This window comes from Lepidochelys olivacea (assembly GCF_965140295.1).
Source record: "Lepidochelys olivacea isolate rLepOli2 genome assembly, chromosome: 5".
Classification (NCBI taxonomy): Eukaryota; Metazoa; Chordata; order Testudines; family Cheloniidae; genus Lepidochelys; species Lepidochelys olivacea.
The window spans coordinates 253,996-268,275 of record NC_140415.1 but is presented as its reverse complement, the minus strand read 5'-3'; the positions used below and the strand labels follow the sequence as shown (position 1 = coordinate 268,275).

The 14,280-nt window shown below is 53.8% G+C and overlaps 1 protein-coding gene across 2 annotated transcripts in view; it reads right to left on the bottom strand.

Moving 5' to 3' along the window:
- The window catches only part of CA9 (carbonic anhydrase 9), a 68,814-nt gene extending 56,291 nt beyond the window's left edge, over positions 1-12,523 (bottom strand). For both annotated transcript variants that reach the window (XM_084629630.1, XM_084629631.1), the window contains exon 1: positions 12,280-12,523. In XM_084629630.1, the coding sequence (XP_084485756.1) occupies positions 12,280-12,382 (103 nt within the window). In that variant the 5' untranslated portion in view covers positions 12,383-12,523. The remainder of the gene's footprint in view (positions 1-12,279) is intronic.
- Between the last annotated feature and the right edge of the window lie 1,757 nt (positions 12,524-14,280).

Sequence of the window (14,280 nt, the reverse complement as noted above, 5' to 3'; positions counted from 1 at the left end):
GAGGTTTAGATTGGATATTAGGAAAAACTTTTTCACTAAGAGGGTGGTGAAACACTGGAATGCGTTACCTAGGGAGGTGGTAGAATCTCCTTCCTTAGAGGTTTTTAAGGTCAGGCTTGACAAAGCCCTGGCTGGGATGATTTAACTGGGAATTGGTCCTGCTTTGAGCAGGGGGTTGGACTAGATGACCTTCTGGGGTCCCTTCCAACCCTGATATTCTATGATTCTATGATTCTAGTCCCTACCTGTCCTGGCTGGCACTGCGTCCCAGAAGTGGCCAGCAGGTCCAGCTCCTAGGCAGGAGGGCCACAGGGTTCCGTGCGCTGCCCCCGCCTGAAGCACTGGCTCCACACTCCCTGTGCAGGAATCTATTCAGTGCAGCTATGCTGGCTGCACACAGGTGATGTTGCTAGAGTGGGGAGAAAGCTCTGCAGAGCTTTAAGTCTCACTTGCTGACTAGCAGCTCCTGACTGTCACCCTTCCCTACCCCCGCACTTTGTTCACAGAGTCTGAGGCTAGAAGGGACCGCTGTGATCATCTAGTCTGACCTCAGGTAGAACAAAGGCCAGAGAATTTCCCCAAAATAATTCCCAGAGAAGATCTGTTCGAAGATATCCAATGTTGATTTAAAAATTGACAGAGATGGAGAATCCACCACCACCCTTGGAAAACTGTTCCAATGATTAATTATTCTCACTGTCAAAAATGTACATCCCAGTTCCAGTCTGAATGTGTCTAGCTTCACCTTCCACCCATTGGATCATGTTAGACCTTTCTCTGCTAGACTGAAAAGCCCATTATTAAATATTTGTTCCCCATGCAGGTGCTTACAGACTGTAATCGAGTCACCCCTTCACCTGCTTTTTGTTAAGCTAAATAGATTGAGCTCCTGGAGTCCGTCACTAAGGCAGGTTTTCTAATAGTCTGGTTACTCTCGTGGCTCTTCTCTGATCCCTCTCCAGTTTATCAACCTCCTTCTTGAATTGTGGACATCAGAACTGGACACAGCATTAAAGCACCAGTGTCAAATAGAGAGGTAAAATGACCTCTCTACTCCTACTTGAGATTCCCCTGTTTATGCATCCAAGGATCGCATTAATCCTTTTGCCCACAGCAATCCACTGGTAGCTCTTGTTCAGCTGATTATTCACCACAGCCTCCAAATCTTTTCCAGCGTCACTGCTTCCCAGGATAGAGTCCCCCATCCTGTAAATATGGCCTGCATTCCTTGTTCCTGGATGGGTACACTTACATTTAGCTGTACTAACAGACTTGTTGTTTACTTGTGCCCAGCCTCCCAAGTGATCCAGATCGCTCTGTATCAATGACCTGCCCTCTTCACTATTTACCACTCCCATCTGCAAACTTTATTGGTGATGAATGAATGTTTTCTGCGAGGTCACCGATAAAGCTGTTCAATTGCATAGGGCCAATCCCCAGCACTGCTCGATGACGATTCCCTGTTCACACTTACACTGAGACCTATCAGTTAGCCAGTTCTTAATTCATGTAATGTGTGCCATGTTTAGCCCAGGGCAGAGTCAGCCCTAAAGCTGCTGGGCTAGAGGCACCCTCTGAGGCCTGGGGCTCCCCAGGGAATTTCCCAGCCTCAGAGGCCAATCAGTCCCCCCACGCCATACTGAACAGGGCCCTCGCTCTTCTCTGCAGCTCTGCCAGAGTCCCCCATCGACCCCTCTCCTCATTCTTCCAGGCCCCTCCCCCTCACCTCTGGTCCCAGGAAGAGTCCAATTCCCACATAAATCTTTCCTATCTGCTATCAGATGATGAGTGTTCGGCAGGCATCTTGCTGCACAGCTCATCCTGGCGCTGCCTGCACAGAAACCAGACTAAGAGCCACAGATATGGGGCTCACAGCACTGGCCCCACAGAACTGCCCAGGCAGCAGCACGGCCTGCCAACCACAGTTGCCAACTTTCACGCTGTAAATAAGCACCCCGACTTTCACAATAAGACAAAAATCAAACTAATCCCATTTTAAAACAAGGCCAAAACAAGCCAATCCCTAAGAACCCCAACACTCTATGTGACTAGATTCCCCCGGCGTGCTGGGTGGGCCCACTGTACACCCCTGACTCTCTCCCCCCGTTGCCCTTGCTTGCTCCTTGTTGCCCCTGCTTGCCAGGATCCAATAAAAAAAAAGAAGCAAAAAGCTAAAAGCCAAAAACTAGCCAACAAGGAACTCATAAGCCAATTAAGCCAAAAACAAGCCCAATTTCTGCATTTTTTCACGGGTTTGGCATGTCTGCTGCCAACCCGTCCCTGCTTAGGTGAGCCTGTCCCGCATTCCTTGCTCCTGCCTGCAGTTTCACTGAGTCCAGGATTCCCCTTGTCACGGAGTGTGGGGGAGTCCAGGCCCTGCACCCCTCTTCCTGGGATTCACTGAGACTCTCAGCCAGCCAGCAAAACAGAAGGTTTATTGGACAACAGGAACACAGTCCACAACAGAGCTTGTGGGTACACCCAGGACCCCTCAGTCAAGTCCTTCTGGGGAGCAGGGAGCTTAGACCCCAGCCCTGGGGTTCCCTGCGTTCCGCCACCCAGCACCAAACTGAAACGAACCCTCCCCACCCCCAAGGCTCTCTCCTGCAGCCTTTTTCCACATTCCCAGGCAGAGGTGTTACCTCCCCCTCCCCCTCCTGGCTCAGGTTACAGGCTCTCAGGTCTCCCATTCCCATTGAAACTCCCCTGCCACATTCCCAGGTCAACACTCCCCCCTCCCTGCTGCATCACACCCCTCCATTTCCTGTTCGTCACTCTTGTGTAGAGTGCTGTGTGGCTGTTACTCAGCTGCCATGCCCTGATCAGGGGGGACTATATTTCATAGTAGGCAAAATGGTTCCTCTGTATCCCTCAGAGCAATGGGCCTGAGCCAAACTCTGAAATCCCACTCAGGCTCTTAAGGCAGGGGGAAGGTAATTCATTATGGCCTATTCTGCTACCCTTACTCTAAGTGCTCCCAGAGACTTCAGCATGTATACGGGAGGAAAAGTCTGGCCTTGGGTGTCCAAATGCTGATGGCGGAGCCTGGGTGGGTCACCAGGGGTCAGTGTATCAGCTGCATCTGCATCTCCCTCCTCACGCTCCTTCCTCTCCCCTCTCCGCATTCTCTCCCCTCTTTCTGCCTTGCTCCTGCAGTTCACTCACCCTGCATTTGCACTGTGCTTATCCACATGGTATCTTGGCCCATTAACTGCTGTCCTCTGGCCTCACATCAGCCGGTCCCAGCCATTCTGATGGGAAACAAAGTGAGGCCTACACAGGCAGCTCTCTCACCCGTCGCCATTTCCCAGCGAGCTGCAAAGACTCAGCCACCATCAGGAGCACACAGAGGCACTCACCCCTGCACAACTCAGCCCTGAGCATCCAACACCTCCAGGCACAGGGCACAGTCCTGTCACCATCCACAGTGGTACCAGGGCCTGGTACCCAGCCCACCCAACTTAAATAGAACTCACCACAGGGGATGCTGGAGGGCTGTGCTTAGCCACAAAGCAAACCACTCCCTCACTGAGAGGTTCCAGTGTCTCCCCAGCTGCCAGTCCCTGCTCCCCACACTGACCCTGTGGCAAGGAGTTCCACAGGCTGGCTGTGCATTGTGTGAAGAAATACTTGTGTGAAGGGGTAAAGAACACTTCCCTGTTCACTTTCTCCATACCACTCATGATTTTACAGACCTCCCCCTTAGCCGTCTCTTTTCTAAGCTGAATAGTCTCTGTCTTTTTAATCTCTCCTCATACAGAAGTTGTTCCATCCCCCTAATAATTTTTGCTGCCTTTTCTGTACTTTTTCCAATTGCAATTTATCTTTTTTGAGATGGAGTGAACGGATCCACAAGCAGTATTCAAGGTGTGAGGGCACCATGGATTTATATAGTGGCATTATGATATTTTCTGTCTTATTATCTCTCCCTTTCCTACCTGTTCCTCGCAGTCTGTTAATTTTTTTTGACTGCCGCTGCACATTGAGCGGATGTTTTTAGAGAACTCTTCCAACGCTGCCTTCTCCTGCCCCCGTCCTCTCTCCGAGCCCCTCCCTGCTCACTGCTAGTGCCCTGAGATGATTGTGCTCCTTCCCCCAGGCCCCTGCCTGGCCCATACACAAAGAGAGGAATCAGGTCTCCCTGCTCCAGTTGCCTTGGCAATGAGCACTGGGCCCTATAGTCACTCAGGGATGTGATGCAGGCAGGGGCCAGGAGGCTGCATTCCCATTGCTCTCAGAAGAGTCTATTCCACACACACTCACTCAGCTTTGCCCCACAATCTCCTCCCATGCTGTCCCTCCTCCCCCACAGCCTCAGCTCACCATGCTGCCAGCGCTCTGGGTGGCAGGGCTGCGAGCTCCTGCTGGGCAGCGGGGCTGCGAGAGCCGCCGGCCTGCCCCGGTGCTCTAGACTGCGCGGCAGTGTGGCTGGCTCTGCTGGGCAGCGTGGCTGCCAGTCCCGGTGCTCTGAGCGGCATGGTAAGGGGGCAGGGATCAGGGGGGTTGAATAAGGGGCAGGGGTCAGTCAGGGGACAGGGAGTGGGGGGGTTGGATAGGGGGCAGGGTCCGGGGGGGCGGTTAGGAGACAAGGAGCAAGGGGTGTTGGATGGGTCAGGGGTTCTGAGGGGGGCAGTCAGGGGGTGGGAAGTGGGAGGGGGCGGATAGGGGGCGGGGGCCAGGCTGTTTGGGGTGGCACAGCCTTCCCTATCCGGCCCGCCATACAGTTTCAGAACCCCAATGTGGCCCCCAGGTCAAAAAGTTTGCCCCCCCCACCCCGAACTAGGGGGAGCCCGGGCAGAGAGCCTAGGAATTTCCATTGCCCAGCTCCTGCCAGGCCAACGCTCCCCAGCACAGGTTGCTGTCCCTAAAGGGCTTCACACAGACACCCCATTGTGCTGGGCGGGGGGTGGATGGACTCTGCCCGACAGGCTGTTCTCCAGGTGCACCTAGGAATTATTCTTAGCCAAAGAGATTCAGGCAGAACACACTTTACTGTTCAGCCCCCACAAAGCAAAATGTTTCCTAGCTGGCAATAAGCATTTCCCTGAGCTCTACCACCCTGTCCCTTCAGACCAGCAGAATTGGTTTCACTTGGAGACCATCATCTGGCAACTCCCACAGCCTCTGGCCAGGCCACCTTGTGCTGTGATCCCATCAGCTCTCACAAGCCTATGCAGAGCTGGGCCTGATCAGCACCTGCATGAGGCACCTCAATGGAACACCTAGGTACTGCCCATCATGGCACGGGTGACTGGGGCTCCTCCCTCTGCCTCCACATTGACCCAATGCCCCACTGTGGGGCAAAGAGGCACTGCTGGAGAGGCTGTAATACCAAGGTCCTGACCACTTGTGGGCTTTAACAATCCCCCAGCACTTTGCACAAGGGATGGTAACACTGGGGCCCTGGCCCAATTCCTGTGCAGGTAATTATGGCCTGCCACCTAAATTCCCCCTGTACTTGCAGTCGGGTGCAGTTTTCTTCCAGTCAGAAATGGCTGAGTGGCATTGCTATTCACTGTTGAATAGCTGCCACGTACCACACAGAGGAGGACACATTTCAGTGGTGGGTGACCTGATCACTGACTATCCATTACCTATCTCTCAGGAAGAGTGAGGCTTCAGTGGTTATAACTTCAAAAGCCTTGAGCGAATGTTCAACTGGCCACCCACAGGTTAGGTCACCACATTCACAGGGTAACTGGCAGGGCCAAGCTTTTGCTGTGGTGAGAATCCCAGCCAGGGAACTCAGCAGAGAGAGCTGCACACAAGGCATGTTGAGCTGCCACTGGGCTCAAAGAATCACAGAAACAAGACAGCCTGTCACTCTGTTCCAGCCCATCCCCAGAGCCAAGGCAGACTCCAGCCACCTGCACATTCTCTAGGCTTCTGTCAAGCCCCGCAAGAAATGCTGCAGATGACAGGGCCCTGCCCAGGGAGACCCTCCTCTGGCAGCCTGAGATTCAGCCTAAAGTTCCTCTGTGTTAATTTCAGCCACTTTCTCCTCGTCACTGCACACACCCAAGTGCCACCAGAAATCTCTCTCTCTCTATCTGGCATTTTGAGGATGCTCATCATGGCGGTGCCTGAGAGAGTGCCCTGTCTGTTCCTTCCTTACTGCTAAGTTAGGGCAGGAGCTGCCATTAAAGGCAGGCAGCTTTGCATGTCCACACTGCTCCAGCAAGGAAGAGAGTGCAAGCAGAGCCAGTTTGCTGCCAGGGGAGGTGCTGCAAAGGCTGTGGGTTAGAATCAGTCCTGTGCAGAAAAGAAGCTGCTGACCATGGAACAGCTGAAGCCCCCAGTTCCCAGGAGCTCCTGGCAAACAGCCAGCCTGTTTGTGCCGGAAACCAGGCCTTGGTGGCTGGTGTGGTGCATGCGTCCTCGGGTCAGTGACTGGCTCGTACCTGCTCTGTTGCCCTCCCACCCTCACAGAGCCCCGTCCCCCTCTACTCCATTTGCACCCTGCTCTGAGGCACAGCACTTGAACCTGGGTTACCCTGGCACAAGACCCCCCCCAGACCTCAGCTCCACCCAGAGACCTCTCACCCAGTAACTGAGGGGATCCCCGTATCCCCTCCATTAGTGACAGACAATGCTAGGGATCCCCAAATCCCACCCTGAGGGTGCCTGGCCCTGAGGCCAGGGCACATTCCTGGACAGTCGCTCCCCAAAAATGAGGAGCTCTGACCTCCCAGATTCCCACCCTCCTCCTCCTTGTGGGCATGCTGCCCTCCACCTCTCTGTCCTGGCACATGCCCCATAGACACTATTCATCTGATGTTCCTTGGCCCCTCCCTGCATATCCCCCATATCTGGTGCTGCTTCTCCACTGCTCACTGGCCCCTCCACCTTCACATAGCTCAGATTCAGCTTCTCCAGGATCCCCTGCCCTCCCATGCAGGCACAGCCCATAGGCATGGCTCTCCGGTGCACACCCTGGGCACCACCCACGCAAGCCTCGCTCCTTCCCAGACTGAGCTCTGACTGCGCAATAACCTCAGCCATGTTTAGAAATCTTGCTTTAGTGCAAACCTTTGTGACAGTCTCTAATCCGCAGCTGGCAGCTCATGCTGCTGCAGGGAACATTCCTTGTGTTCCTGGGTGGTGGAGGGCACAGGTCCTGGTGCCTGGGAATTGAGCCAATTCCCTACAGCGGCCTCTGTGCTTCTCTGGAGGAAGGTGGCAGAGGGCTGGCAAGCCCCAAGGTACCTTTCCCATCCCCAGACAGCCACGGAGCCCCCTGCTCCTGCAGGTGTGAGCATGAGGGAGATTGCACCAGCAGGGAAATGGGAGAGGGCACCAAGACAAGACTGGGATGGAAGGTGACCAGAAATGGAGCTGGGAATGGACAGAGACAGGCCTGGGCAGGGAGATTGGAATGGGGAGGGGAATGGACTAGGATAGCTGCAGTGGGACTGACATGGGGCTGGAGGGACTAGGGGAGGTGCAGGATGAGAAGGATAAGTAGGGGCATAGCGAGCAGATCGAGGGACGTGATCGTTCCCCTCTATTCGACATTGGTGAGGCCTCATCTGGAGTACTGTGTCCAGTTTTGGGCCCCACACTTCAAGAAGGATGTGGATAAATTGGAGAGAGTCCAGCGAAGGGCAACAAAAATTATTAGGGGACTGGAACACATGAGTTATGAGGAGAGGCTGAGGGAGCTGGGATTGTTTAGCCTGCAGAAGAGAAGAATGAGGGGGGATTTGATAGCAGCTTTCAACTACCTGAAAGGGGGTTCCAAAGAGGATGGCTCTAGACTGTTCTCAGTGGTAGCTGATGACAGAACGAGGAGTAATGGTCTCAAGTTGCAGTGGGGGAGGTTTAGATTGGATATTAGGAAAAACTTTTTCACTAAGAGGGTGGTGAAACACTGGAATGCGTTACCTAGGGAGGTGGTAGAATCTCCTTCCTTAGAGGTTTTTAAGGTCAGGCTTGACAAAGCCCTGGCTGGGATGATTTAACTGGGAATTGGTCCTGCTTTGAGCAGGGGGTTGGACTAGATGACCTTCTGGGGTCCCTTCCAACCCTGATATTCTATGATAAGGAGAGTGGGTAACAGAGGGAGGTGAACACTGTCCCGGGACAGACTTCGTGGGGAGCCTCTCCAGGGTGGGAGGGGTCAAGGCCCCAGATGGAATCTCACTCTCCTTCTCCTTCCCCCAGGGAAATGCTATTTCTCCCTATCGCTCTTGATAACAACCCTGCCCATTTTATTAGGGCCAAGGTCTCTGTGCCAGGCATAGGCCAGGTGGCTGCATGCCTGAGAGGCGAGGGATTGGCAGGAAGGGCCCCGAGGGCTGGGGAGCTGCACGGGGGCCTCTGGCCAGACACAGCGTAAGCCCAGCTGAGGAGCCCGCACTGTGTGTGTGTGTGGGGGGGGGGGGGCAAGAGAAGAACCCTGGCAGAGCTCATGCTGCCAGCACAGTCTGCTACAATAACCACTGCTCAGCTGTGGGTACAGCCATCCCCTCTCCCCACAGCCAGGGGTCCTGCTCTGCAGCTTCCCACCCTGCTGCCTGGGGCCCATCCATTCTGCAGGGCATTCCTCGCACTCCAGCACTAAACTTTCAGACCAGTTGGCAGAGGCTCCAGGGAGGCAGGTCAGAGCTGACTCTCCCAAGCCATACCTCAGACAGGACCCTTTTGAGGAGGGCACCCCTTCCTCCCGCAAGATTGCTACACTGTGTAACACAGAGCCCTGAGCCAAGCCCCCTCCCAGAGACAGGCAGGGCACCTGGCAGTGCTTGCTCCTTTGCCACAGCAAATTCCAGCCCAGCTCAGCCCTTTCCTGCCCCATGGAGCAAGCGCTGAGATGGGGGACCTCAGCAGACACCCTGTGGTCCCAGGTAGGGTGGGGTCTCTGCACAGACACACATCCTGCCCCCAAGATCTTAGCAGCAGATTTACAAGCACTCAGCCTGAAGCTCCCCCTGGCGCTGACCACACACTGTACCCAGAGCCCCAGACCTGCCCCTCTGACACCAGTGGGCAGGGTTCTTCCCACCATCCCGTCCACAAACCACACCGATTCAGTGCATCTCCTGGCACTGTAGGAGGAAATGATGCAACCTGTGGAGAGTAATCGCTCCCCGGGACGCCGCCTGTGCAGATCCCTCGAGTGCTAGCACAACCCTATAAAACTAAACCACATGCCACAGCTTCCCCTGAGTCACCCCAGCCCTGATGCAAGCAGCACTTCCAACCAGCAGCATGTGCTAGGAGACAAGAGGCAGGATGCAGAGACCCTGGGGCTGCAGCCTAGTCCAGCCACAGAGCTGGGTGTGGGCTTGGTGCTGGAGGCCAGTTGGGAGTAAGGGGGGTGTAATGGAGGGTCAGCAGGGGGCTGAGATGAGGTGGGGGTGACAGGGGGTGATGAGGGGAGGATGATGAAGAGATGTGGGGGGGTCATACTGGAGTGAGACAGCGACAAAGACAATGTAAGGAGTACTAGAGCCTGACTGCACAGCACCCTGCGGCATCCTGCCCAGGACTCACTACTCTGTGCCCATGGCTCAGTCTGTCTAGGCTCTCCAACTGCACTCACTGCTGTGTTCTCAGTGCCCGCCTGGCTCTCAGCCGTCTAGAGCTGCCGCACGCTCTGAGCTCCCAGGAAACCCCTGTACATGGACAACACAACTGCAGCCTCACTCTTGTATTGACCCCCCCCGGGAACTTCCAGCCTGGAAACGTGACAGCACCCCCCAGCTATAGTACCCCCCCGTGCCCCCTGCAGCACAGACACCTCTGCATCCCCACTCCCTGGGCTCAGCACCAGCCCTCTCAGCACCTGACCGATAGAGCAAAGACCCTTACCCACAGCCAGAAAACATGCCAGGCCCAAGCCCAGCACCTAGAACGCAAACATACACTGGGCAGCGAGGGAGAACAAATCCAAAACAGCCCCAGATCCCTGCACAGAACAATCACACTGTGATACAGACATCACTGCAGCCACATGTGCAGAAACAGACAAGCCCTCACCAAATACAGACTCAGTGACCATAAACCAGGGGTGAGGTCCAGCTGGCACAAAGCATATGCCAAACTCACAGAGCAGTGACTGTCCAGCCAGTGGACAGAGAAGAGAGATTTCAGAGCAGCAGCCGTGTTAGTCTGTATTCGCAAAAAGAAAAGGAGGACTTGTGGCACCTTAGAGACTAACCAATTTATTTGAGCATAAGCTTTCGTGAGCTACAGCTCACTTCATTGAATGAGCTGTAGCTCACGAAAGCTTATGCTCAAATAAATTGGTTAGTCTCTAAGGTGCCACAAGTCCTCCTTTTCTTTTTAGAGAAGAGAGAGAAAGAGAAACTTTCTAGTCCAATGTCTCACAGCAAAGGAACAAACGGAAATTAGACTCCAACTATCAGGAATCCTAAGCAATATCTTACCAGAGTAAAGAACTGCTGGACCCTGGAGATGGAAAGAAACAGCCCCACTCTATGGAACCACCTGCCCTGGGGCAGGGATGGGCAGGAACAACAAATGGACCCAGGGGATCAAACCCCAAAGACATGAAGCACTGACCTGAGCGAATCGTATCCCCACCTCCGACAGAGACTGCGGTGGACTGTTTCTTCCTTGCACTTTGCAGCACTTGTCTAGTCAGTCATGATAATCAAGTCTTACTGAACTGAAGTGTGTGACAGTCCCTAAGAGCCTCTATCACTGAGACATGACCACAGCCCTTCCGCTGTATCACAGCCTCCAGGCCTTGCACTGAGATGTGGCTGAATTTATTCCTCCAGCAGAACAGAGCATGACTGATGCTGTTTGGAAAAAAACATCACTGCACTTTTCTCTCCTGCTCCCCAGGCGCCTCATCGATTTCTCAGGGGATTCAGGCAGGTTCTGTGATAGCCCAGCGCTGCACTAAGGGGCCATAGACGTGAGTGTGAAATGGCCCCTATTGGAGCAGTGTATCTGAGCAAGCTCACAGCCAACAGACCAACGCTACAGAGGAAAAGCACCATAAACCAGCTCAGCATTGGAATATCCATGCAGCTGTTTCAGGTCCATCCCCATATGCCTCTCCTCCCCCCAGCACCTTATTGCCCATGTGGCTGTGCCATAAATCTTGACAGCCTCACTGCCCAGGCAGCTGTGCCAGGCCGCCGTCTGAGTTGCTGACCATACCAGTCACATGCCATCGCTTTCCCCTGAGTGTTAGAGCTGCAACTGCCAAGTTGACATTAATCCCTTTGAACTGATGGAAAAAGGAATTAATGTGTGGAAAGGGGTGTGGGGCCCAGCGAGGAGAAAGGGGGGGCTGCAGGAGATGGCTCAGGAGCTGTATGCAGAGAGCGGGCGAGGTGAGCAGGAGAGATGAGGGGTGTGTACATGGTGGGAAGAATGGGACCATGTGCTAGGCAGGATGTCAGCCTGTACGACTATCATGGTCCCTTGTGGCTTTAAGTCCTATAAGTCTGTGCACATAAGGAGGGGACTAAGGTGAGGGAAAGGGGGTACAGAATCTATACATGGTGGGTGAGTGAAAGGGGGCACAGGATCTATACATGGTGGGGGTCATGGGGTCTCAGCCAAAGGGGGTGGAGGGTCGGTACGGCTGTGTACACAATGCTTGTTTAATTGGCAGAATGCCTGGTGGGGAGATGTTGCTGTGGTTACACCTGACCAGGCTATTCCAGTTTGCAGGTCTGCTGGGTTCTCCAGGGTCAATACAGCTGGCAACCTTCCCTGCATTGTGGTGCCATTTGTGGGTGTCAAGGTGAAGCTGGGAGAAATTCCATCCCCACTGACTGAACTTTTGGTGGGAGTCCCCGGGGTTTAGCTGCTGCTGTGACGGGTGCCCTGGCTGCGTGCGCTGGTCCAGCAGATGCTGAGAGACAGGAAGCGGGTCTAGGATTTGGGCTGGGGGACTGTGGGCAGGAACTGACGCACTGTCTGTGCAGGAGCATTCCTCCAGCAGGGCTCTCCTTGGCCAAGATGAGTAAGATGATGAATGGCTCATGGGGAGCTGCCTTAGAACAAGTGCAGGGCAAGAGGTCCTGCGGCTGAAAGGCTGATCCATGCCTGAGGACAGGCAACAGTGACACTGCTCTCCTGGCAGACAATTGCCCCATGACACAAACAGGACATGCTTCAGTCAGCCCTCTTGGGATGTGTTAGAGAACCAGCAGGGAGACACCAGCCAGCCCTGTGGGGAGCAGAACCATCACCATATACCCTGCGCCCCATCTCTCCCTAGAGTGAGCAGCCAGACACCAGAGAGCTGTGTGTGGCCAAGGGAACCAGAGACGGAGTCTGGGATCTACTCACCTTTCTTTTTGGGGTGAGAAGCGTGCTCTGAGCCATGCTCGTCCTCAGTCCAGCCCAGGGCAGCCAGCAGCAGGAGAGAGAGACCCAGCCTGGTGCAGCTCATCCTCTAACAAGTACCAGTTCAGTGGGACGGCCCCACTTCTCCACTGCAGAGCCTGCCTCTGGCTGCCAGAGCCGCAGCAAGCTGTGCTGGGCGGCTGGAGCTGAACTGTGTCTACGTGAGAGGGAGAGAGAGAGAGGGCAGGAGCGGGAGGGGGCAGTGAGTCACCAGCCTTTACCTTTTATAGAGACTGCAGGCAAAGTCTGCGGGGCAGGTGAAGGGTGAAATACATGCTGCATTGGGAGCTTGCCTGAAGTTCAATGTCATTGCCAGCTGGGGGGTCTGGGCTGGGACCAGGGTGTGCATACACTGAGCCTTAACATGGACTAGAGCCAAGGGACGCTCCCGGAGCTTGAACAGGGTTTCCTTTTCAGACAACCTACCAGCAATGCAGCTCAAACACAGCCACAGCTCTTCTCCCATAGCAACGGGGCCTGGGACCGACCCTCCATTATCCCCATAACCACAGCTCCCCTCCAATACCAGTGGGGCCTGGGACTGACCCCTCCATGAGCCCAATAACCACAGCTCCCCTCCAATACCAGTGGGGCCTGGGACTGACCCCTCCATGAGCCCAATAACCACAGCTCCCCTCCCATACCAATGGGGCCTGGGACTGACCCCTCTGTGAACCCCATAACCACAGCTCCTCTCTCATAACAATGGGGCCTGGGACTGAACCCTCCATGAGCCCCACAACCACAGCTCCTCTCCCATAGCTATGGGTCCTGGAAAAAAACCCTTAGTGAGCCCCATAACCACAGCTCCTCTCTCATAGTAATGGGGTGTGGAACCAACTGTTCCATGAGCCCATAACAACATAACCTCCTATAGCAATGGGCCTGGGTCCAACTCCTCTGTGAGCCCCATAACCACAACTCCTCTCCCATAGCAACGGGGGCTGTGGCCTGGCCCCCTCCCCCTGTAAGCCCCATAAACACACCTCCCCTCCCCTGGCAATGGGACCTGAGAACTGACCCCTCAGTGAGCCCTAAAAGCAGAGCGCCCTTCTCACAGCAATGGGATCTGAGGATAGATTCCTCCATGAGCCCCATAAACAGAGCATTTGTGACCCATCCACTTATAACTACACCCCCCACCCTTCCTGTGACACAGAGGGCTCAGGAGCCCACGCCCCAAGGGGACGCCCTTTGACAGGAGAGTGAGGCCTGAGGCAGATATTGCCCTCATTCCACTGCTCAGCAGAGTTAAGGACAATACAAAGGAGTTTAAGTATATAGAGAGAATCCTAACAGTGATCATAGTCTATAGCTAGATGGGCATGGTAGACCTGTCAATAATAATACAGAAAAGGCAGAAGTGTTTGGTAAACATTTCAGCTCTGTATTTGGGAAATAAACAGATGATGTGTTCATATCCTATTATATGTTGATGAAATACATTCCATTCCAATAGCAACCGAGGAGGATGTCAAACAGCATCTACTACTGTTAGACATTTCTACATCAGCAGGTCCAGATAACTTGCATCCAAGAGTATTAAAGGATCTGGCTGAGGAACTCACTGACCATTAATGTTGATTTTTAATAAGTCTTGGAACACTGGGAAAGTTCCAGAGGAGTGGAAGAAAGCTCTTGTGTCAACATTTAAAAAGGTAAATGGGATGACCCAGGTTACTTTAACCTGTCATCCTGACACTGATCCCGAGCAAAATCATGGAATGGTTGATTTAAGACTTGATTAATAACTAACTAAAACAATGTAATATAATTAATGCCAATCAACAGCTACGTTTGAGAACAGGTCTCATCAAAGTAACATACCGTTTTTTGATGAGATCACAAGTTTGGCTAACAAAGCTCATAGTAATATTTAGACATCTGTGAGGTATTTGACTGGGCACTGCAGGACATATTGATTAATAAACTACAGTGATATAA